The sequence below is a fragment of the Canis lupus genome, chromosome 7 (genome assembly GCF_011100685.1).
Source record: "Canis lupus familiaris isolate Mischka breed German Shepherd chromosome 7, alternate assembly UU_Cfam_GSD_1.0, whole genome shotgun sequence".
In the NCBI taxonomy this organism is placed as follows: Eukaryota; Metazoa; Chordata; class Mammalia; order Carnivora; family Canidae; genus Canis; species Canis lupus.
The window spans coordinates 39156786-39181156 of NC_049228.1; the positions used below are offsets into that span (position 1 = coordinate 39156786).

Consider the following 24371-nt stretch of genomic DNA (forward strand, 5'->3'; position numbering starts at 1 on the left):
CAAGATATAAATTTAATTGGATGATATTTAATCTAATTTCTAAAAATGATAAAAAATTCTGATTAAGGTTTATTACCATTTTCAGATATACAATCTTTAAATTGGTTTGGTTCTCAATCTGTGCAAACTTTTTTAGTTAGCATAAATTGTATTACTTAACTCAGTTTAGGGGAAATCTAAGATACTGTCTTGTTTGCCTTTATGCAGTCTTTCTTGAATCAATATATTTTAATCTGTTCATTGTTTTTTGGTTATTACCAACGGAAAAAAATCTTTCCCACAGTGAAAAGAATTTCTTTGCAATTTTATAGAAAATTATTAATGTAAAGTTTTGAATGTCACTAATACTAAGGAATTTTTTAAATTTGTTTTTTTATCCCAGTTTTGAATGTCACCTTGATTTTATATAAGCCTTTCCACTTTTCATAAATTAGCACCTTTTTCTCACTGAGTTTTTTTTTTCTTAAATTTACTTAAAGTAAATTTTAATGTAGAAATGCCTATTTGATGTGGCCACATGTTTTTAATAAGATATTTCATTGTGTATATATACATGTTGAGGGAAAAGAGAACGATAAAATGTGGCCTTGGTAAAACAATGAATAGTTTTGATGTTTTTTCAGAGTACAAAGCCAATGAAGATACTCTTATTTATTACATCAATAACTATAAAACACTTTAATTGCTACAGGCTGTTTAAAAACCGGCTTTGTCTCTTTCAGCTAGTAGAAGTGAATTCTGATGTAAATAAAGTTAATCTTAAGTGTTTCCCCTGAATTTTTTTCAGCTGCTAAGTCTTCTTAATGAGCAGTACTAAAAGAGGGTAGATACTGTGAAACTCAGCCATGGATCCTGGCCCTCTTACTGCAATTTCATTTGCTTTTTAAACTATGATTGTGAAATGTAAATCGATTGCACTCTCTAACTCGGAAAAGAGACTATAAGTGCATCATTTGGTCTGTGGCTTTTTATAGGGTTTTTCCACAAATAAGATGACACATAAAAACTCTCTTTAAAGTTTATATTAAAGAAGATACGTTTCTATTAAATTACAGAGCTTCCAGAATGAGGATCTAGATAGGACGTATGTATAAAAACATTTTGAACCTTTCAAAGCACCTTTTAGTTTGTGTGAAGTTCTTCAGATGGCCCCGTTGTCCTTTGAAGCTTCTAACACCAAGGTGTCTGTTGCAGCCCAGAGCAAGGTTGCTGCTACCCAGGACAGCACTAATTTGCGATGTATTTTCTGTGGTAAGCAACATTATGTTTCCATTACTTTTTCAAGCTGTGCTACATACTACTTGCACATTTCCATAACTTTTGTTTCCGTAGGCCATAGTCTGGTTTGTGGTATTTGGGATCGACAGCAAGCTACCGTTTTATGTTGTGATATCTGTTGTGGTTCGTGTAGGTGATTCGGTCAGCTTTTGAGTTGGCTTCTTAGTGAGAATGTAGTTAGAATGAGGGTCTTAAGACTAACCCTTCTTCAGTTCTTCTAACACGAATGAGAGGGGGTTTTGTTTGTTCGTTTTTGTTTTCAGCTATTTTGTTTGAAGCAGTCTTTTAATTTATAATTTAATGGGGACAAAATTCCATTCACCTTAGTATGTGGCTCCACACGCATCCACATACTACATCCACCTTAGTATGTTTTGAGGAATGTGAATGTGATTATCTTAAGGGAGCTTTTGCTCATCGTGAGCTAAGTTGTGGGCATGCATGTTGTGAGGCAGGTGGAGGCCATTGCTACTTCACTGGATAGGCTTCTGAGTGACAGCCTTCTTTCTCCTGTAGGTGAGGAATGAGCTTGGGCTTCCAGAGGGCTCTTCCACTCCTGTGTACACGTGTGCACATATAGGCATTGTTCACACGCATGAGCTGGATGTGTCCCTTAGCTGCCCGAGTCACAGTTAGACAGGTACATGCTTGTGTCCTTAACACAAGGATAGAGCTGTGTGGTATGCACACACACGCGCGCACACACACCTTCCTCTGAATTGTTTTTATCCTCATTTGATTCTGAAATTTTCTGTTTTGAAAAACCAAGTTCAGAAAGTGACTTGTAATTATTTGAACATTTTTTTCTCCTGTATATCTTGAATGGCCCAATTACTCTATGAGAAATAAAATTATAAAGTGATAATGCTGCTAAAATTTTATATAAACAGTTCAGCTGTGTATATGTACTATATCCATGTGACTCCACTTTTGATGTGATTCTTCAGTATTTCTGATATTGTTTCTTTACATAATTCTATTTAGAATTATTTAAAAATTTATGTACAGCTGGTTTAGGCAAAGAAGCATGTGTGATAAATTTCCAAAAAGGAAATCTCTGATGTATTTCTTAATCACCTAAAGTTCCATTTTCAGATTGCTCCAGGTGACATAGTTACAGCAGTGAGCCTGTGGTGTAGATCTTTGTAACTCCCTCCTCCCCAGGGTTTAATCAGTGACTCTTAGCTGTGCTTATCGGCCTCCTCCCCGGGGCTCTTTTAGGCCACCTTTTGAACTAGCCATGAGCTATTACTCGTATTGGTGTTATTAGGAGTTTTTTTTTAGTTATTTTGAAAACCTACTTGATGTTCTGTACTTTGCTCCTTACTATCTTGAGTTCCACATGCAGAATAATACACTTTACCCAATTGCAGGGAAGATTGATTTGCCCTTAATAAAAGTGAATTTTTTAAGTTGTAAAATAATGTGTTAAAAAGAAGATTTTCCCCATTATTACCTTTAGTTGATTTAACGGTGTATAACAATATAATTACCACATTGCTAAGTTTACACTTGATTGTATTGTGTATAATAACACCTATTGGTCTTTTAGTCCTGTGTTTTTAAGCAGTCTGTGGCTAAGTGTGAAACCAGATTTGTGAAAATTAAAATGTGACAGCAGGTGCAATGTGCTTTAGCCAAAATTCAGTATTAATTCAAGACCGAAATGCCATTCATTCCTGGATCTGAGAGACACTCTGTTCTGATTTCCATCATTTATAGAGAACTTATCAGTGGCATGAGCACATTTTCTTGATCAGAAACTAAGTCACATCTCTGCTATATGAATTCTAGCCAGGACATATTAGTATCAGTCCTTGTCTCTGGCTATGGTAATATAACAGGGAAATAACCCTCAAAATCAGTTACTGTACTTCATGACACCATTATAGGAGGAGGCAGGCTCACATTTCTTCTCTTTCTTCCCAAAAGAGACTTGTCATCCACCACATGATGCTCGTAACAATGCTGTCATTTGCCCACCAGATAGGAAAGTGCCTTTTTTTTTTTCATTCTGTGAGGACACAGATACTCATTTAGGAATATGACCGATGTGAAATAAGTAAGAGTTACAGTCCAGAAAACTGGTGGCTGGAAGCCTTGACTAATCTCAGTTGCTGCTTCCTGCCGAGTGCCTCACATTGGTGTGATCGACTACAGAGTGCTTGATGAGAAAGAAATAGGAAATTGTGTCCCTAAAGGTCTTGACTGACCCAGAACTCTTCTAGTCAGTGCTTACAGTATTTGCATTATTGTTAGATGCAAATGAGTTTCAGTGTGCTCATTATGGTGACTTGATAGTACTGATGGAGAAGAAACAAACAGGACAACTAGATTTTAAATACAGGTGTAAGAAGACACCAGGGGAAGGCCCCTCCTCTCCTGCCCTCCACGGAGAGGATGTCTATGGAAAGAACCATATAGAAAACAATCTTAAGAGTTTTTCTTGTATCAAAATTCCCCTCATTTTAAAAGGATCTTCCTTATAACTTTCCTCTTTTTAGCTGCATGAATAAACTGTGGTAAATTATTTTTATAATTTAATGATATCAGCCAGAGAATACTTCCTACATTTTTAAAACTTCCTTTTAAAACAAGTTTGTTTTTAACTTAAAAAAAATTCAAAACAGTTTCTTTAAATTGCTTTTAAAAGACCCTTATTCCTCATTCAAGCTTTATTTTTAAGTTACATTGAACTTTTGTTATTTTTTTAAAATCTGCTTAATAAAACAGGATTGAGTTGAAATTTTGATACCCTTTTCTTGAATTTATATATTTGAGTTAAAATTTACATCGGTAGATTTGTATTGGTGAATTTCATCTGTTAGGATCACCGTTAAGGTCAAAATGCTTGTGCTAGATGTGAGCTGTGTGTTAGCGTTTGTTTTTTTTTTTTTTTTTTTTTGAGATGGATGCTGGACAAGTCTCTCTGACCCCCTGGCATCTAGCTGTTTAATTATAATTTTAAAAAATAAACCAGAATGGTCTCATGAGTTGCCTAGGTTAAATGTTCACATTTAATATTTTTGGATAAATGTAACTTTGGATATAAAAAATACTTCCCCCAAATAGTTTCTATTTTCCCAAGTTCATCCCCCACCCCCAATCTTCTGTTTTTCTCTCCTTCTGCTGGAAGAGATAAGACATCTTTTCCTTCTAAGAGTATTAGATATTAGTGTGTGGTTTATTAATATATAGTCTATTTTTACATCAGTGTGTACACTTCCAAAAAGTGTACAGTGTGTACACTTCCAAAAAGAAGGAAAGAATTCTAGGCTGTTTACTACACAAGTTCTATTTTTTTATTTATGCAAAAATTTAAGTGCATGTTTAACTTCAAAAAGTTTTTTGATTTTGTTGTTGTTGCTGAGGACATGGGATTAATATATTTTAATATTTCCTTTATGTGGTTCTCAAAATAGCAGACTGTTAGGAAACCTGATGAAATACATCACCACAATTGTCATGTAACTTGTCTTTTAGAGGACAAATTACATGGTTAATCTAGAGATGGGTAAAGACATGAGGAAAAAATTTAGTAGGTAAGTTTAGATCAAATTATCTGTTTCTCTACAATTGGGATATGCCAGTACCGAACCACATTGCCAGGAAACTTATCCTTCTAGTTGCAAGGTTTACTTTCCTAGTACGGCACAGTTACCAAGAATTTGCCTTAGTACACAGAAGCATTTCTCTATTACCTGTTTCTGGTACTAGTGGCCTACAAATCACTTTGAAAATATCTGTTGGCATTTGCTGGCAGACTAGATTTACTTGTTTACTGGATTCTCTTGTTTCCTGGGTTAGATTTCAAGATTGTTCTGTTTTAATCCTAGGCATTGCATATTGCAAATGTCCCATATTTAGTGGCATTTTTTACAAGATGGCAAAAATGGGTCTGCATTGCACATGGTATGTGGGAATGGATGGTCATTAGTTTCTCGTGACAGCCATGTTGGTTTGAATGTAGGGTTTTTGTTTTTTTGGGTGTTTTTTTTTTTTTGTTTGTTTGTTTGTTTGATTTTTTGTTTGCTTTTTTTTTTTTTACCCCTAATGAAAAGTTATTAAGATTACCTCTGTTATATTTAAAATTCAGATAAGTAGGTTAATTATATATAGAAGTTTAGCAAATGTTTGTTTTCACCAGGGCTGGAAATGCCAAGCCATTAAATAAAAATGGCAGCTTAAATTGGGCAAATTTGATAAATGCATTAGCATTCTTCATCCTAGTAATAAGGTTCTCATGCTCTCTCTCTCCTGTTTTTCATTTCCAGTGTTCTATTTAGGTGAGTTTTTGAATTCTGATTTTTTTCATTTAACTTCTCCCTCTTCACTTCATGAATAAGTACCCCAAAGAGAATGTCTCATTGTCTTAGAAACGTCCAGCTCAGGTGCCTATTCAGATGCTCATTGAACACTTGTTTTCCTCCAGCTCTTCATATATAAATGTTTATTTTTCCTTTATTGTTGATGTTTTCCATTTGTTTCAAGTAAGCCTTCTGGAGATGATGACAGCATTATGTTGCAGTCTTTCATTTGCTGTGTGTTATGTAAAGCTTATATTTTATTTTGCTAAACAAAGAGAAGATACATTTGTAAATATGTGATGGTTTTATGTTATTCTTCTCATGATTTTATCTCCTCCGTCCAGCTAACTATAAAGATAATGTTCATCTATAATGTTTTCCCTCCCTTTTAGGGCCAACATTGCCTAGACAAAATTCTCAACTGCCTGCCCAAGTTCAAAATGGCCCATCACAAGAAGAATTGGAAATTCAAAGAAGGTAAATTTTATGTTGTTATTTGCAGTTTTTCTTTCTACTGCAGAAAACCTGTAAGCATCCTAATATTGAAAGTGGATTATATCTTGTCAGCCGTTTGAAAGTCACTTGGCAAAAAAAAAAAAAAAAAAAAGTCACTTGGCAGCATACAAAGTGACTTTCACTTCAGGGAGTCTTATTTTTATAGCAATTATAAATTGATCTATGGTCATTATGGTTTTCACATAACTAATTTAACTAGAAAGTTGAAATCATGGCTATTAGTAGAAGTCATTGATAATGAGATATTATCATAGTGCTTAGTAATGGAATACAAACTCATTCTATTTATGATTAAATTGCTGGTTCAGTAAGATCAATGATAACATCTTGTTGCTTCAATGTAATTTATAAAGAAATACAGTACAGTTTGTAAGAAAATTTCTCAATTAGCAGAGTCTCCGAACTATAAGCTACCAAATTTGTAACAGTTTTGTAAAATTCAGATACATTCAGTAAAATTGAGTTAGTTAAACTCAGGTGTTCGATTTTATTTATTTATTTCATAAGATTTTATTTATTTATTTATTTGGCAGAGACAGAGCATGAGCATGGGGAGTGGCAGAGGGAGAAGCAGACTCCCCACTGAGCAGGGAGCCCCATGCATGGCTCCATCCCAGGACCCTGGGATCATGACTTGAACTCAAGGCAGATATTTAACCAACTGAAGCCACCCAGGCACCCCTAGGTGTTCCATTTTAAACATATGAAAACTTTTTGGAGATGTTGATCTTGCTTTTTATCACTAGTCGGTCACCTGTTTTATTTTAGACAGCTGATAACCATCATACTTAGATGGATTCTTCCAGTTGACAAGCATTTGATCCATAGCATGCCAGCATCTCTTCTTCTGACCTTTGATTTGGATCTCACATTTGAAACACTCTTCAGATTCTCTGTGTTGTTTTGATGTGTGTGTCATGTTCCCCTGTCAGCTAGAGGGATCTCTCACCATGTTCCGTGTTGGCTGCTTTGGTGTGTAACTGCTTGGCTCTTGGGGAAGGCCCTTCTGAAATGAATTTTGGTTTTGTCACAGCCTTTTATATTTAGTAAAGTTGCTCTGGAAATAGCTCCAAATTTGATGAAAATCTATCCAACTCTTTTGAGTGAAGCTATAACAAATATAAATACAATTAAATTTTTGTAGAAATAAGGAAAGTTTAAAAGATGGAATTTGGTTCTGTATTGAGTGTTTTAAACAGAACAATTCCAAGAGTTAGAAATTATAATGAGACTGTTGCCTCCCCCTCCACACACACACATAGACACACACACACACACACACACACACACACACGGAAAAGTAATTAACAAAAAATGATCATGGGGTGCCTGAGTGGCTCAGTTGGTTGAGTGTCTCACACTGTTTGGGCTCAGAGCTTGATCTTAGGGATTGTGAGATCAAGCCCCAGGTCAAGCTCTACACTCGAGGGGTCTGCTTCCCCCTCCTTCTACACCTCCCTCTGCTTGCACACTCTCTGTCTTTCTCAAATGAATGGATAGATCTTTAAAAGAGAATGATTGGGAATAACCTTTGTGGAAAGCTAGGAAGGACCAGGAAAGAACCCAAATGTAACATAATTTCTGGCATCATGGAATGACAAGTGGCTCCTGGAACAGTTGCTGGATGAGGACAATGCAGGATAGAAATAGGAGCCAGCAGAGGGTACTGCTGGCTTGGTGAGGATCTCAGATGGGTGATCCTCTGCATGGAGGTCATTCAGAACAGAACTTGGAACTTGCAGTTTTAGTGGAAATGAATATTGAGTGAATTTTTACTAACTGCTGTGAAAACGCTGTACCTTGAGTCTGATTTTGTCCCGTCCAGGGGCTGGCCCTGCAGCGCTCACCTGGCTTTTCTGTTTGTATATAGGAAGATACTTCAGAGTTTGAAAATTGAATGTTGTCTATACTGCTCATTTAGGTCAAAACTTGAACTCAATCGTTTTGAAGAGTAAAACCCAAAGTTCTGAAAAATTCTTAAATTATTTTCTGTAAATTAATTTTTAAAATTTTTTGGTAAATGTAAATTTTCTGTGTAAATTTTTATTTTCTGTCCCTAGCTACACTGTCTTCTTTATTTTTTAAAAAGATTTTTAAAAATATTTTTTTAAGTAATCTCTACACTCAGCATGGGGCTCAAGCTTATAACCTCGAGATCAAGAGTCGAACACTGCACTAACTGAGCCAGCTGGGTGCCCCCTTTTCTTGTAGGGAAACCTTCCATTCGAGTACCACTTTCTCTCTTTCAGTGTTAATTTTTTTTCTCTGTCCCTTCCCTTCTCTCTCCTTCACCCACTTCCTTTTTTATCTGCTGAAATCTGTTTTGTGTCTCCTCAAATCTGGAAATGCTGCTTCCAGCATTGACTTGTTTCTACTTCAAATATCTCCTCTTTGTGCAACTTTGCCACTTTGTTTTCTTCCTTTCAAAGTGCAGAGTCTCTTCCTTGCTGCCTTTTGTCCCTTGTACCCCTCACTCCTCTGGCTTCTTACATGAACATGCGCACAAGCTGTCCTTGTTCTCCCTCTGTATGTGGTATACCTTGACAGACTGATGATTGGGTTGCATATTGAAGCTTTACCTTAACTGTCTTATCCCGGTGGCTTCTACATCGACAGCTGTGATCATACACCTGAGATCTGTGCCATATTGCCCACGAAATAGGGTAGTATCATAGACCCTCCTGAGAATTTGGCGCAGCAGCAGATTCGTGCCATCTTTCCCCCAGCCTCCCGCCCTTCTTACATGCACATATATGTGCACTTACGTGCAACATCTGCATGTCATTTCAGAGGGTCACAGACCCTCCCACCCTCAGTTCCAACAGTTGATCCTCAGTGAGAATTCCTGTTTTAGAGCTCATGCATTTGGGTGTCCTACTAATACTGAAGTGTTAAACCCTTATGATTTCATTCTTAATGTACATACCTTCTTCTCTTTAATATTTCTCCCAGACTTTCTGCTTAGAGGGTCTGTAATGCTCTTCATTCATGATCTCTGTTCCAGTGTGCCCTGTGACTTCTGTCTCTAAAAGCCTGTTCTACTCTTCTGACATTCTCATTACTAGTAGCTTCCAGTATTTGTTCTCTTACATACTGCCAGTGTTTTGTAGTTGATTTACTGATCTTTAACCTAGACTTCCTTTCAGTTATTCCCACTTTATTACTGTCAGATTAATTTTTTTAAAGTCATTTGCACGTGGTAGACTCCCTTTATAGCACATGGTAGATTCTGGAGGGCAGAAGATGGGGAGGGTCGCCTGCCTTCCCTTCCTATTAATGCCCAGAGTTTAATCACTCTTAACCATTTCTGCATTTAATAGTCCTGATAGCTTCTTCCATAGCATGAAATCGTATGCTGCTTTTTCTATTTCTTGATGAGTCCTGTGACAGCTGGGGGCTGTGTACCCACCCCCTAGAAAGCACAACTTGTCACCTCCCTGGCCAGCTTCCAGCAGCTGTTAGTTTCAGCCCTGACACTGGTTTCTCTTTCAGATTGAACCTGTGTCTTCGCTTGAGCTGTTTCCACCTTCTTCGTTCTGTGACACCCCTGTCCCTGTGCTTCCATCCCATCCCCTGGTTTTCTCATTTAACAATTTATACATTTGCAGTCTTCTTACATCTGTCCTTAATTTTGTCCTTATGTTTACAGGTGTTCTGCCCCCTCCCCCGCCCCCTTTTCTGGAATCCCTTTAAACCTGTCAACCACAGTAATCTGGATTTTTAGGACTATGTCATGAACTAAAGTTTTAGGGTTTTGTGGGGTTTATTTTCTTTAGCTCAGTACTTAACGGACCTTTTTTTCATTTGAAGACTTATAACCATTTAAACATTTCTTCTCTCTGTTTTCTGAGTTCTCTTTTGGGAACTCCTGTTAGTCAATGTTAGTCAATGCTGACCTTTCTGGGTTATTTCCTCATGATACTTACTTGTCTCATTTTTTTGCTTCTTTTTCAGTTCTGTATTCTTGGAGGTTTGTTTGTTTGTTTGTTTTTAGATTTTATTTATTTGAGAGAGAGAAAACAGAGGGAGAGTGAGAGGGAAAAACAGATTCCCCACTGAAGAGGGAGCCCGATGTGGGACTTGATACCAGGACCCTGAAATCATGATCTGAGCCAAAGGCAGACACTTAACCGACTGAGCCACCCAGACACCCCTCTTGGCGATATTTGTAACAATATATTCTAGACCAGTACCATCTAGTAGAAATGTAATATGGATCATGTATGTAATTAAAATTTTTCGGGCAGCCCCGATGGAGCAGCGGTTTAGCGCCGCCTGCAGCCCAGGGTGAGATCCTGGAGATCCGGGATCGAGTCCCACGTCAGGCTTCCTACATGGAGCCTGCTTCTCCCTCTGCCTGTATCTCTGCCTCTCTCTCGCTCTCTCTGAATAAATAAACAAATAAATCTTTAAAAAAAATTTTTTTTTCTAGTGGCCAAATTACCAAAAGTAAAAAACAAGTGAAATTAATTTTAATAATATATTTTATTTAAGCCAGTTTATCTAAAGTATTATCGTTTTAACATGAAATAAGTATAACAATTGTTAGAGTATTTTATATCCTATTTTTCATACCAAGTCTTCAAAATTAGGAATGTGTTTATGAATACCACACATTGCCATCCAGACAGGCCACATTCAAATGTTCAGGAGCCACACACATGGCTCACAGCTGCCTAATGAGGTTTGAGCACAGTAGTGGATCGTCTGTTGAAAGATTAATCTTAATCTCCAAGAGCTTTTTCTATTTTATAATTATTCCCTTTTTAACAGCCTGTTTCAAATTCATAATTGTATCTTAATCCTCTCCTATTTTCTATTTTTCTTGCTTTGCCTGAGTCTTCTCCCTCCTGTAGAGTTAAATTGATTGTCATACTGGTTTTACTCAAATTATCTGGTCATCTTTAGTGGTCCATTTATTTCTAAACATACGAGATTGAATGGTGTCAGTCCATGGCTTGGGTTTCCTCTTGCATCATGGAGGTAAGGTCTCTACTGGGCAGGTTCCTCCCTGACCAAGAAAGCTGTCAGGACATCTGTGGAGGTGGGCAGGATGCAGAGGCTGGCGGGCTCTCCTTTAGAGGATACAAGGGTGGGGAACAGACAGGCCTTGGGACCCCATAGATGCTGAGCTGGTTCCAAAAGCTCTGACTCACCAGAGGCAGCATGTTGAGTTTGTTTAGAGAACAGTCTCCTGTGGTAAATGCCATTCCATCCATTGAGCGAAGGTTGAGGAGGAGAGGGGTGGCAGATGCCCCTGCTTTTCAGGCAATGCGTGAGTTTATTAAGCCTGATTATGGCCTTGTTGCCCCCTCCCATCCTGTGTGTCTGCTGGACTTATGAGAGATCTCTCCCAGGTTCCTCTTGTCATGTGTGCTTTAGCCACTTTGAGTATGTATTCTGGATGTGCTGTCTTTGCTCTGCAGCGCAGTAAGGAGTTTCTGGGCACTGTCTGTTCCCTGTGTTTGTAACACACCAGGGCAGGGAATGGGATGGGGGTGTAAACAGCCTTACCCCCAATCAGACAGTAAACAGTAGACATGGCAAAAGATGATTAGTGCTCTGGGAAGGGACTGGGCCAAGTAGAGGGGAGTGGTTGTGGTGGCAGGGCAAGGGAGGCTGGTTATAATTGTAAATGGGGTGGGTCAGTCAGGATAGGTGTTACTGAGACAAAGGAAGGAGCTAGCCAAGCAGGTGTCTTGGTGAAATACTTTGCATGCAGAGGGAACAGCTAGTGCAGAGGCCTTGGGGTGGGATCGTGCATTTGTGTACAAGGACAAATGAAGAGGCCACGGTGACTTGGATAGAGAGAGCAAGAATAGAAAGGAGAATCCTATCGTGCAGTACCTGGCCAGAGATTGCAGAGAAGGTAGTTTTAGTTCTGAGAGAAAGAGGGACCATTGAATGGTTTTCTTTTTCTTTTCTTTCTTTTTTAAGATTTTATTTATTTTAGAGAATGGGGAGAGGGGCAGGGAGAGAGGGAGAGAATCTCAAGCAGACTTTGCAGAGCATGGAGCCCCAACATGGGGCTCAATCCCACAATCCTAAGATCATGACCTGGCACAAAACCAAGAGTCGGACGCTCAATTGACCGATCCACCCAGGCGCCCCTGAATGATTTTGGTAGAAATGATTTGGCTTACCATTTTATTTATTTTATTTTTATTTTTAAAAGATTTTTATTTATTTATTCATAGAAACGCAGAGGCACAGGGAGAGGGAGAAGCAGACACCATGCAGGGAGCCTGACATGGGACTTGATCCCTGGTCTCCAGGATCACGCCCTGGGCTGCAGGCGGAGCTAACCGCTGCACAACTGGGGCTGCCCTGGCTTACCATTTTAACCATCAGACTGGCTGCTCTGTTGAGACTAGCCTGTGGAGAAACACAGATAGAGGTGGGCGCCTTCTAGAGGTGAATACAGTCCAGCAGGAAAACCGGGTGGCTATTAACGAAAACTAGGTGGGATATAACAGTGGCTTCCACCAAGTGACGGAGGTGGCAAGAAGGCAGAAACCCCACTTTCTGAGGTTGTATACGGGGTATGAGAGATGGGGGGATCGTGGCTTTTAACATGAAGTGAGTGGGAAGGATGGAGTTGTCCTTCACTGAGATACGGAAGACTATATATGAGTCGAGCAGGTTTTGTTGGGAGGTATCAGAGGTAAACTTTGAGACTGTTGTAAGAGTGAGATGTTTGTTAGACATCCATGTAAAGATGTTGAATGGGTACTTGGATATATTTGTCTATGGAAACTGAGGAAAGAAGTGTAGACTTAATTAAACTCCTCTCTGCCATTCCTGCTTCCATAAACTTGATGATAGAGTTGTTCTGCTGATGACCCCTCAGTTTTCTACTTTGTCATGAGTTTGTTCATAGACAAGATTTTTCTGGAATTCCAGTAGAGTCTTGGAGTGGAGTCAGATTGAATAAGAGTCCAGACAGTCCTGCCATGTCACTTTGCCCTCAGTGTCCCAAGGGCCAGTCCTGCTCACTTCCAGCTGCATCATTTGGCCTAATGTCTGAGGACTACCTTGCACATTTGTCTTTCTCCTGGCTCGCTCTCCACACACCACTCTCTGGTTTTCCTTTTCTGACAGTGCGTTGTCATCATCTGTAGACTCTCTTCTAGTTGTACCAGTGGCTTTCTTTTTTGAACTCTTACAACTTAATCACATCCTCTCTTACTTTATATTTTACTGTTTATTATGTACTTTATAGCTGACCCTCATCTATACAGTGAACATTATAGACTCCTAGAGAGTAGAGACCTGAATAACATTTCTGAGAAAGCGCAGTCCCAGTAGCCCAGTGGTTTAGCGCCGCCTTCAGCCAAGGGTGTGATCCTGGAGATCCGGGATCGAGTCCCATATCGAGCACCCTGCGTGGAGCCTGCTTCTCCCTCTGCCTGTGTCTCTGCCTCTCTCTCTCTGTGTGTCTGTCATGAATAAATAACATCTTAAAAAAAAAAATTCTGAGAAAAAGCCAAGAAATTTTCTGGTCCTGAATTCACATGTATGTAGGTGTTAGTTAGGTATAAGAGGCAGAAAATATATGAGTTTATGTGGTTGGGAGACAGTTAAATAAGATAATACAATCCATTTTCATGCTGTTTAGGCTTTTCTGTCTGTGCTATTTGGGAGATGGTGGGAGGCTTCCCTGAGGAGATGCACCTGGAGTCATGCCCTGAAGAGGAAGCTGGGTAGGAACTTTTGGTTTCAGAAAGGGAGAGCATTCCAGGCAGAAAGAGCAGATGTGTAAGGCAAGGGGGTGCAGTCAGCCCTGTGACATGGGTGCCGCTCCCAGGACTGATGGAACAGTTGGAAGAATAAGTTGTGTCCAGCTTGTAAAGTGCTTTATATGCCATATTGAGAAATTGATTTTTTATTATCTTTTCCTGTATTTGTTGAGTAATAAAAAGGACCTTGCTTTTTAACACTTCAGTATTCTCAAATTATGAGAAAAGTCTCCGCTGTTCTCCTGTGGCCTACATCCTATGGGATTTGTTTTTGCCCATGATGAAACCACACTTGGAAGAAGGTACTTTGTAGTATCTTTATACAGACACTTAGCACTGGTCTTTGTCTCAGCAGCAGAGGCAGTTGGTAAGGAAACATGATGGTAGCAGGGTAATGCAGCACAGACTATCAGAAGCTGGATTTCCAATAGAAATTCTATTTCCAAGATTTATTTTATGTGGTTATTTATAAAGAAATAAATGTTCTTGCATTTGATTTGATTTTCAGAGGCATGATACAATACCCTTGGCCAACTTTTATTTCGTGACCTTACTAATAACTTTGGCTCCTTACCTGGTTCTTTTCTACACCATTACTGAAAAGTGTAATCAAAATGAAGATTATTACATTATAATTATTCACCTGTAAGATTTTGGTAGTTATATTTTTAGTATAAAGTTCATATTATATAATGATACATTTCTGTTACTGCTTTTAGGTATATTGTTCTTGAGGGTTTCATGAATTGATTTTTGACGATGGGCAAGTGGTTTGTGTTTGGTGAGTAAGTAGTAAGTGATGGGTTGGAAGAGAATGACAGGAATAATGTGCTCCCCAGCCATATGTATATTGGGTATGCATACAAACTTGATAGGATTTTTTACTCAGAACCATAAATTATTACTGGATTATTTCATTTTATTTTTTAAGATTTTATTTATTTGATAGAGCACAAATGGGGGGAGCAGCAGAGGGAGAAGCAGACTCCCTGCTGGGCAGGAACCTCCCCCCCCAGATGTGCGGCTCAATCCCAGGACCCCAAAATCATGACCTGAGCTGAAGGCAGATGTGTACCCACCTGAGCCACCCAGGCACCCCTATTAATGGGTTATTTTAATTAATAGCTAAGAATTCTTATTCTTTAAATCATTTTTTCCTGGCTTCTGAAATAGTTACGAAAAGGAAATTAATTACTAAAGAAAAGTTTAAACAACATATTTAGAATCTGGTTTGTTTAGGAAGGTCAGCTGCCCTTTGCAGAACATCAGTTATGTAATGTGACAGAAAAGGAATGGGCATCTACTCTCTAACTTTCATGAAGGATGTTCTGGATTGAATTGTGCCCCCCAAGAAAGATATGTCCCAATTCCCAGCATCCCAAAATATGACCCTGTGTGGAAATAGATTCATTAGTTAAGATGAGGTCATACTAGAGTGGGGTGGACCCCCTTTATCCAGTATACTGGGTGACCTTAGAAGAAGAGGAGAAAGGCTGCAATGACGTGGATGGAACTGGAGGGTGTGATGCTGAGTGAAATAAATCAGGCAGAGAAAGACAAGTATCATATGATCTCACTCACATGTGAAATTTAAGAAATAAAACAGGATCATAGGGGAAGAGAGGAAAAAATAAGACAAGGTGAAATCAGAGAGGGAGACAAACCATAACAGACTCTTAATCATAGGAAACAAACTGAGGGTTGCTGGAGGGGAAGGGTGTGGGGGAACGGGGTCACTGGGTGATGGGCCATAAGGAGGGCATGTCATGTGATGAGCACTAGGTGTTATATAAGACTGATGAATCACTGATCTCTACCTCTGAAACTAGTAATACATTTATATGTTAACTAAGTTGAATTTAAATAAAATTTTAAATAAAGATACAAAAGCAAGATGGCCCTATGAAGACACAGAGGCTGACATAGGGAGGAGATCATAGGATGGAGGGAGGCAGAGACTGTAGTGTTGTATCTGCAAGCCAAGGAATCCCAAGAGTTACCAGTGATCACCAGAAGCAGTAAAGAGGCATGGAGCAGGCTCAGCATCAGAGCCCTTAGCCAGCACCTTGATTTCAGAGCCTGACCTCTCGTATGAGAGAATGCATTCATGTTGTTGTAAGCCTCCTCATTTATGGATCTTATTATGGCGATCATAAAAAAAAACTAGTATGAGTAGTAGCTTAGACCAGCAAAAGCTACAGCTAAGCCAGGACAGAGGAAGGGTGAGTGGCCATGGCACCTGTCAACAGCCAGCTATTTTATAGTGCCACACACAGAAGTGTCAGTTACAAGTCTTTATGAAGAGTATGTAGATAGCCACATGTCCTCCACCACACTTGGCCAGGAGACCAGAGATTTATTCTCTAGAAGTGAACCAGACACACTCTAGACCAGTGCTGTTCGAGTAAAATATGATGCAAACTCCATGTCGTTTTTAAATTTGCTAGTGACTACATTTTAAAATTTTTAAAAGAGGGGATCCCTGGGTGCCTCAGTGGTTTAGTGCCTGCCTTTGGCCCAGGGCGCGATCCTGGAGTCCCAGGATTGAGTCCCACCTCGGGCTCCCGGCATGGAGCCTGCTTCTCCCTGCTCCTGTGTCTCTGCCCCTCTCTCTCTCTCTCTCTCATAAAAAAAGAAACAAAAATGAACTTTAATAATGTATTTAACTTTCTAAATCTAAAGTATTATCATTTCAGGGGCACCTGGCTGGCTGAGTTGGTAGAGCATGTGACTCTTGATCTCAGGGTTATGAGTTCGAGCCCCACATAGGGTGTAGAGATTACTTTAAAAAATCTTAAGAAAAATAACTTCAATAAGTGATACAAAATCTTTAGAGATATTTTGCATTCTTTTATGCTAGGTGTGGAAAATCTGATATGTATTTTTATATGTCAGGCATGTATCATTTCAAACTAGGAGCATGTCAAATGCTCAGTGGTGAAATACAACTGGCAACTACTGTTTTGGACTGCTCAGAAGCCTACGCCAGAGGTTAGCAAACTATAGCTCACCAGCCACATCCAGCCCTCAGGTCTGTATTTGCATTGCTGATGGCTAAGAATGACTTAACATTTTTACAGAGTTGTATTTAAAAAGAGAGAAAAGAATATGTAGTAGAGATGCTGTGTGAGGCCCACAGAAAGTTTGTTGACCCCTGGTCTTGACTGGGCCACATCAGGCATAGAAGTGCAGGTGTGGGCAATTTGCCATGAAAACAGGGATTGGTTAGAGTCGGCCAGGTCAGTCTCTTTTTCTTGCCCAGTTCCTAGACATTGGTAGCCACACCTGTAGAGCTCATGCAAGAAATGTTGAGCCATCTTTGGCAAAATTGGCCTGGCCAAGAGAAAGGATAGGTATTGACATTTAGGGTCCCTGCCAGTGAAGGTAATTTCCTCGAGGGCTTCTGCCCAGCTTCAGTGCCACTCCATAGACATAAGTGGACAGCCAGAAATCGTCAGACCTTTGAGGGACACCTATGCATGAAAACAGAAGACAACAAACAGGAAATTGACCTTTGAGGAAATAGGTGTAATACAGGAAACAGAAGAAAACCTAAAACTACCCTGCAGCAGCTGCAGAGAACTAAGGGAACATATTTCACTTATAAGGCAGAAACTGTAGTTATTTAAAAATAATCAGGAACACCAGAGTGGCTCAGTCATTTGAGCATCCGACTCTTGGTTTTGGATCAGGTCACGATCCTTAGGGTTGTGGGATCGAGCCCTGTGTCAAGGCTCCATGCTCATTGGGAAGTCTGCTTGGGGCCAGGTGGTCATTATTGCAGACACAGCCACAAGGTTTCTATGGCAGCAGTTCACCTCTTCTTTGCGGCTTGCCAGGGACGACACTTGAGGGGGCAGGAGTGGCTGGGTTTGGGTGTTATTTGCCAGCCCCTGGTTCTAGACTGATGAGACTCACCAAGGCCTGTCATGGTGGCATTTCAGAGTATGACAGAATGTTTTCAGAGCTTGGGGTGAGGACTGTGGCTTCAAATCCTAAGAGGATGTTGCCAGTCAAACTTATATCTCTGCACAACTTCCCCAGGAAGCTACCAGAAGGTGTGTTCTATTAAAATGAGAGAATAAACCAAGAGTGATGAAGTCATAGGAGCAGCCTGCAAGCAAGGGACCCAGCTTGGGACAGAGACAAGGGAATTCCCAGTGTGGCTAAGGCGAAAGCCAGACCTTAGGGACCTGTCTGATAAGCCAAGAGGTCTGAGGGTTCCTGATGTGTTTCTGGAGGAGAGCAACCATGAGGGAACAGAAAATAGAGTGGATTCCCTGATACGCTGGACCATATCAGGAGGGTTTACAGTTCTGTTGGAGAGTTTGGGGTGGAGCAGGGATAGTATAGAGAAAAAAGGATCAAATGGGGAAAAAGGTTGTAATTTTTAACACCAGAGCAAGGAAGAATTGCTCTGAAAAGTAAATATGATCACCCATGAATAATATAAGTGAATGTTGATGTATCCCAAGTGGCAGTATGGTTTGGTTAGAAGAATGCGAAGGGAGAGGTTTTATGGGTTGGAGGGGTAGAAACTAGGTCCTTTGTGCAGTTGAACATCAGTAGAAACGTGTCACGCTGGAGGACTCAGTCACTCTGAACAAATCACTGTGTTTAGAAACACAAGGTCAGTACCAGATTGAAAGTAGTTGTTTCTGGAGAGTGAAATCAGGATTGGGAGGGTCCCTCCCTGGGGAAGGGATTCCTGTTTTGTTACAAGCTTTGTTGTACTGCTGGTTATACACTTTTAATTTGTTTACTTTAATAAGAGTGAGAGGAGTTGAAATTAACGTTTACCTCGGATATTAATTAGCCCCATACCTTTCCTGTCATCACGTGATGGTGCTATTGTTTAGTTTTCTGCACACTTTTGTTTCATTTGTTAATATCAGTTTTTGGTGTCTACTCATATTATTAATATTTGGCTTCTTTGACTATGGTGAAAAACATATTTAAGAAACATGAGTCAGTCCTGTGTTTAGTCTCAACATAGAACTTAATTTAGTTAATGTCTATAAATAGTTAGTAGATCAGCACCATTACTTGAAAGTTATAAAAGGGGACTGTAGTCCCAGTACCCAAGCAGCAGGGCAGCCATGAGGGTGTATAGCCCCCCAGTCAGCCTTCACAGGCAGGGTGGACCAAGAGTGGATCGCCTCCTCCTGTAAGTATGACCACCTCCCTGTCTCAGGAGTGCTATAACCTTAAACCTTAATTACTTTGTTTCATTTTGTCCACTTTTCATTTGTTTGCTAGTAAAGAAGTGAAAGACCCACATGATATGATCAGAATATATCCATACAGTTTTATTTTCTGTGAAATGTTAGGAATATTGTAGTGTTACTAAATGTTACCAACTCAGGTCCTGTCCTCTTCCCTGTCTGCTCTCCTCTACTTCCAATTGTGTCAAAATTTCAATCATTCTTTACCTACCTAACACTCTCCCACATAGGTAAGGCTGTATAAAATGTATTTTTAAACTTTATTTATATTTTGCTTGCTTTAAAAAAAAATCTTTGAGTTAACATAAACTAAATGTGTGCCTGAATATATTTAAGAAAAAGCCATTAACCTTATTGCTGGCCAGTGTTTTGGATATATCTTTATATTCGTGGCTAGCTCTTTTGAGGAAATAGGTATTTTGGTGGTGGGAGAGACTATTTCTGATGTTTTTAAAATGCTTTTGACTGTTATATCGGTCATTTGCTCTATAATTGTCTTTGAAAAATGTATTTTTTCAGAAATTTTCAAGTTAATGTAAAATGCACATCCTTAATTAAAACAGCCTGGGAGAAGTTTTGCATAGTTTCAGAATTCAAGCCCTTGTAATTTGAAAAAGTCTTCAGGTGGTTCTAACAGTAAAGAGTAGTTGTAGACACAACACCGCTCTGGGAAGAAGCATCATATGTGTTTCCTGAGTGTGAGTCGGCAGTGATATTTCTAAGAAAAGCAGGGTTTGCAAACTTGGAAACTGTCCCCTAAAAAGAAAATACAAATGTTCTCCTTTAGAGGTCAAAACATGAATGTCAGATTTATTTACTGTCCAGTTCAGGTGGGAATTATTCATGCTACTAAAGATCTGGGAAATATATTTAGACATGCATCTTTTTAGTGAGCAAGCTAAAACATTAGCCAAGGACTTTGACTACCACCTTTTTTCCCCCTTCAAATCAAGAAAATATACAATCAGCAGAATCTCTTGCAGCTTTGTGAAATGCCTGCTCCACTCACTATCCATGAACCTGGGGAATCTCTCTGGCATCATACTCCTCTCCTACATCAGTACATATTCTGGATCTTTTATAGACTGAAAACCCTAGAATAAATATTACGTTACGATATGTGGAATAATCTTTCTAAGTCAGAACTCCCTGGCTCTAAATAGCCATTATGCAGTAAGTTTTTGAGACCTGGCTTACTGCCTGTAACTTAAGCTTACTTTTTATGATAAAAGCGTTCGTTGTGTTGGGCAGCCTGGGTGGCTTGGCGGTTTAGCACCACCTTCAGCCCAGGGCCTGATTCTAGAGATGGGGATCGAGTCCCACGTCAGGCTCCCTACATGGAGCCTGCTTCTCCCTCTGCCTGTGTCTCTGCCTCTCTCTCTTTCTCTGTGTCTCTCATGAATAAACAAATAAAATCTTAAAAACAAAACGAAACAAAACAAAAACATTGTGTTGCTTGAAGAAGTGGCTGTCAATGTGGAGGTAAAAACAACAACAAAACAAATCAAACCTAAGAACTTCAATATGAAAATGCAGTGTGGGGCACCTGGCTGGCTCAGTTGGAAGAGTGTGCGACTCTTGATCCTCAGTGTCATGAGCTCCAGCCCCATGTTGGGTGTAGAGTTGACTTAAAATAAAAGAAATGCAGTGTAGCTTTAGGATACTGTATGGTTTAACTGTATTAATAACATAAACTCTGAATATCGATTTCCCCAGGAATGTATATTCTCCTGTGTATGTGTATGTGTATGTGACCATGCTGGGAAAGGCTTAGGTGTGGTGAGGGAGCTGAAGGAGTCACCTGAGGTAGTGTCTGAAGTTAAAAAGAAATGTCTAAAAAGAGTTGATAGTAACTGGGAATGAGTGGGAAGGTTGGAGCAATGAACTGTTGGTTTTTGTTAATACGCTTTATGTACCTGTATTCTGTTGACAAGAATTAAATGAAAGAGGTGGTGTGGAAATGGAAAAGGGCCTAGGAACTTGGGTCTTTCCATCCTAGATTTCTTGGTGAGCTACTATATTCTTTTCTTTTCTTTCTTTCTTTTTTTTTTTTTAATTTTATTTATTCATGAGAGATGCAGAGAGAGAGAGAAGCAGAGGCACAGGCAGAGGGAGAAGCAGGTTCCATGCAGGGAGCCTGACATGGGACTGGATCCCAGGTCTCCAGGATCAGGCCCTGGGCTGAAGGCGGCACTAAACCGCTGAGCCACCCGGGCTGCCCAAGCTACTATCTTCTGAAACTAAGTAGTTTCTCTTAGCTACTGTACACAGATGTGTTCTAATTAGAATAATATGGGTGTGTCTTTGCCTTTTGGACCCAATCGATCGCTTAGAATATCACATTATAGAGTGTGCTCCTATTTTTTTTTGACACACACTGTGTGTTTAATGTAAGTCCCAGCTGAGTTCATCTATTAGAGGTGATGAACTGACAAAAAGAACTGACTCTTCTCTATTTGGTTTCTTATTGAAAACATACTTGTGAATACCCCGAATTTCTTGCCTTCACCCCTGCAGCATATTGCTACTCCTCAAAAACTGTGTCAGCTAGTGCTTTGTCCAGATTCCCCAAGTTGATACTGCACCATAAAGATCTGGCTTAGGACTTTATAGCTGGTATCTCACACACAGCGACTGCTTGCCCTGAGTACTGTTGTAGGCCTTTTCTGTTTCCTTCGGACAGGTACTGTTAGGTATGGGGATAGGCCCAGAGAGGGACTTCGTGCTTTTCTGAGAGAAGTGGGATTGGTTCACTTGTCAGGTGAGCTTTTCCCTTTTTATAGTCAGTTTAGGAATCATGAAGGGGAGAGATTTCTGGGAAAATCTTTTAGTAGTTTATTGGTAGCGCTGGGAGGGACAAAGACTGGCACCCATGTTCTGTCATTTAACTCTGGCTCTACTGGGAACCCAGTGGTTTATTAGCCAATCTAAGAAAAGTCCTCACATGAGATTCCAAATTATAGCTCACATTTATTGAGCATTCTTATGCCCCAGGAATGTTTGAAAGAGCTTTTTAAGGCATCGCTTAATTTAATCTTACCCTCTGTGCTATGAGATATGTACAAGATGGGGCTATTTTTTATTTTAGGGAGAGGTAACTTTTATAGCAAGACTATTGTTTAGGTCCAGGTGAGAACTTAGAGACATTTGCTTGCTGTATTACATGTATGTGTGGAAGTTAAAAACAAACTGTATGTTTTAGAGCCATATACATTGGGCCTCTGTAGATTTTAATATAATCACAGTGATTACACAGCCACCATTTGAAGTCCTAGAGTGAAAGATTTTTTATGTAAATGCATAAATACTGAGACATTTCATATGTTCTTAGAGGAGATTAAAAAGACATGAATGTTTTTCTCATTGGTCTTCAAATTTAATGAAGTGTTAATAAGATTGAGAAGGATAGATCTTGCCAGAAGGGATGAATTTAAGAAAGTAATCCTAAAACTTACCTAAAAGAAGGTAAGTGAGAATCATCTAGAAAAACTCAAAAAGCAGAGGGATAAGGATAGATGCACCCTACCAGATACTTATTTCAGATGTCAAAGCATCAGTGTACTAGTGTCATACTAAACAAACAGATCCACCAACCAAAATATTCTGGAATTTCAGAAACAGTTAATACATGTAAAGGTGGCATCTAAATTAGGATGGTCAATGCTCTAAGTGGTGCTGTGATGTAGCTCAGTACTGCACATCCCATACCCAACATGAATTTTATGTCAGATCACATAAAGGAATGACACCACGAGACTTTCTATGTATAAGTTACAAGCCAGATGACAACTTTAACAAAGTTAAACACATTACAGTTTTAAACGAAACTTTAAAAATCAAAGGCATTTAAGAAGCCATAATAAAAGTTAAAAATACATATGACCAACATTTGTGACCAAGGGTTATTACCTTTAATAGAGAAAGGAGCTCTTCATGTGAGTATAGAATATGAATTCTCCCCGGAGTCAACCAGTCAGAGAGTGCATGTAGCCTTGTCTCATTGTGCTCTGAAAGGTCCAAGATGCAGGCTGGTTGTGGTAGCAAGCCTCTTAGCTGCGATTAAAAAGGGTGATCATGTTGGGTATTGGAGAAGAGGAAGGAAATTCTCATCTCCTGTTGGGAGCCCAGCCACCATTCCTGAACACAGTTTGGAGCCATGTATCCAAAATCTTAAGATACAGGTGCCTTTCCTCCTAGCAAATCTGCCAGTAACGATCCTTCAGAAACAGTAGAGATGGGGCTCAAAAATAAATGAAGCAGGGGTGCCTGGTCGGTTCATTTGGTTGAGCGTCTGCTTTTGGCTCAGGTCATGATCCTCAGGGTTCTGGGATCGAGGCCCATGTTGGTCTCCCTGCTCAGCGGGGAGTAGGCTTCTCTCTCCCTCTGCTCTTCCCCTCCTCACCTGTGTGAGGTTCACTATACCTTCTTGTCTTCCCCCCTCCTTGTGCTCCCATTCTTTCTCTCTCTCTCTCTAAAATAAAATAAGATAAAATAAAATAAAATAAAATAAATAAGCAGATTTTTGCCAAGCTGCTGCTGTGGCCAGCCATTGTGTTTTCTAAAATGATGACTGTTCCTTAGTAAACATTTGATTCAGTGGCATGGTCACTGCAGTTACTTGGAAAATTCATTTATTTGTAGCACCTCATTCATGAACAGTGCAGAATAAAATGAGATGATCATGCTAATGATCCAGCGAAGAGAAGTCCTTTTCATTTCCATGAAACTGGTAAGTGGTCCTGTCCTGTCTTTCCTCACTGGCAGCTGTTGATTGCAGGCTCCACTGTGTATCTGCATCAGAACTAAGGCACCCATAGGTTCATCTGAAGGAGTGGGTGTTTAGTGATGAGTGGCCATTGTTGCAGATTTCTGATCTTTTTAATGTTTGGTTTTCAGGCAGCTGCAAGAGCAACAACGACAAAAGGAGCTGGAGCGCGAGCGTGTGGAGCGCGAGCGGGTGGAGCGGGTGGAGCGTGAGCGCCTGGAGCAGGAGCAGCTGGAGCGTGAGCGCGAGCGGGAGCAGCGTGAGCGTGAGCGGCAGGACCGGCTGGAGCGAGAGCGCCTGGAGCGGCTGGACCGAGAGCGGGAGCAGCGTGAGAGGCAGGAGCAACGGGAGCGAGAGCAGCGCGAGAGGCAGGAGCAGCTTGAGCGCGAGCAGCTGGAATGGGAGCGGGAGCGTGAGCGCAGGCTGTCAGCCGCTGGTAAGGAGTACGTGCCTTGCTCTCCTGCCCCGTGCCTGGGTGGGTGCCTGGGTGTCGGGTGCAGGGCCTGGGTTGTCGGAGCTCGCACAGGAGGGGCTCGGGGGC

The 24371-nt window shown here is 40.1% G+C and overlaps 1 protein-coding gene across 21 annotated transcripts in view; it reads left to right on the plus strand.

Moving 5' to 3' along the window:
- The window catches only part of ENAH (ENAH actin regulator), a 145325-nt gene that overhangs the window by 100167 nt on the left and 20787 nt on the right, over nt 1-24371 (plus strand). For 16 of the 21 annotated variants that reach the window (XR_005362288.1, XM_038542839.1, XM_038542830.1 and 13 more), the window contains exons 4-6: nt 1195-1251; nt 5978-6062; nt 23962-24266. Coding sequence is in view for 20 of the 21 variants with exons in the window: in XM_038542839.1 (XP_038398767.1) it covers nt 1195-1251; nt 5978-6062; nt 23962-24266 (447 nt within the window). In the remaining variant the exon portion in view is untranslated. The remainder of the gene's footprint in view (nt 1-1194; nt 1252-5977; nt 6063-23961; nt 24267-24371) is intronic. The other 5 variants (XM_038542833.1, XM_038542842.1, XM_038542845.1 and 2 more) reach the window with 1 other exon arrangement.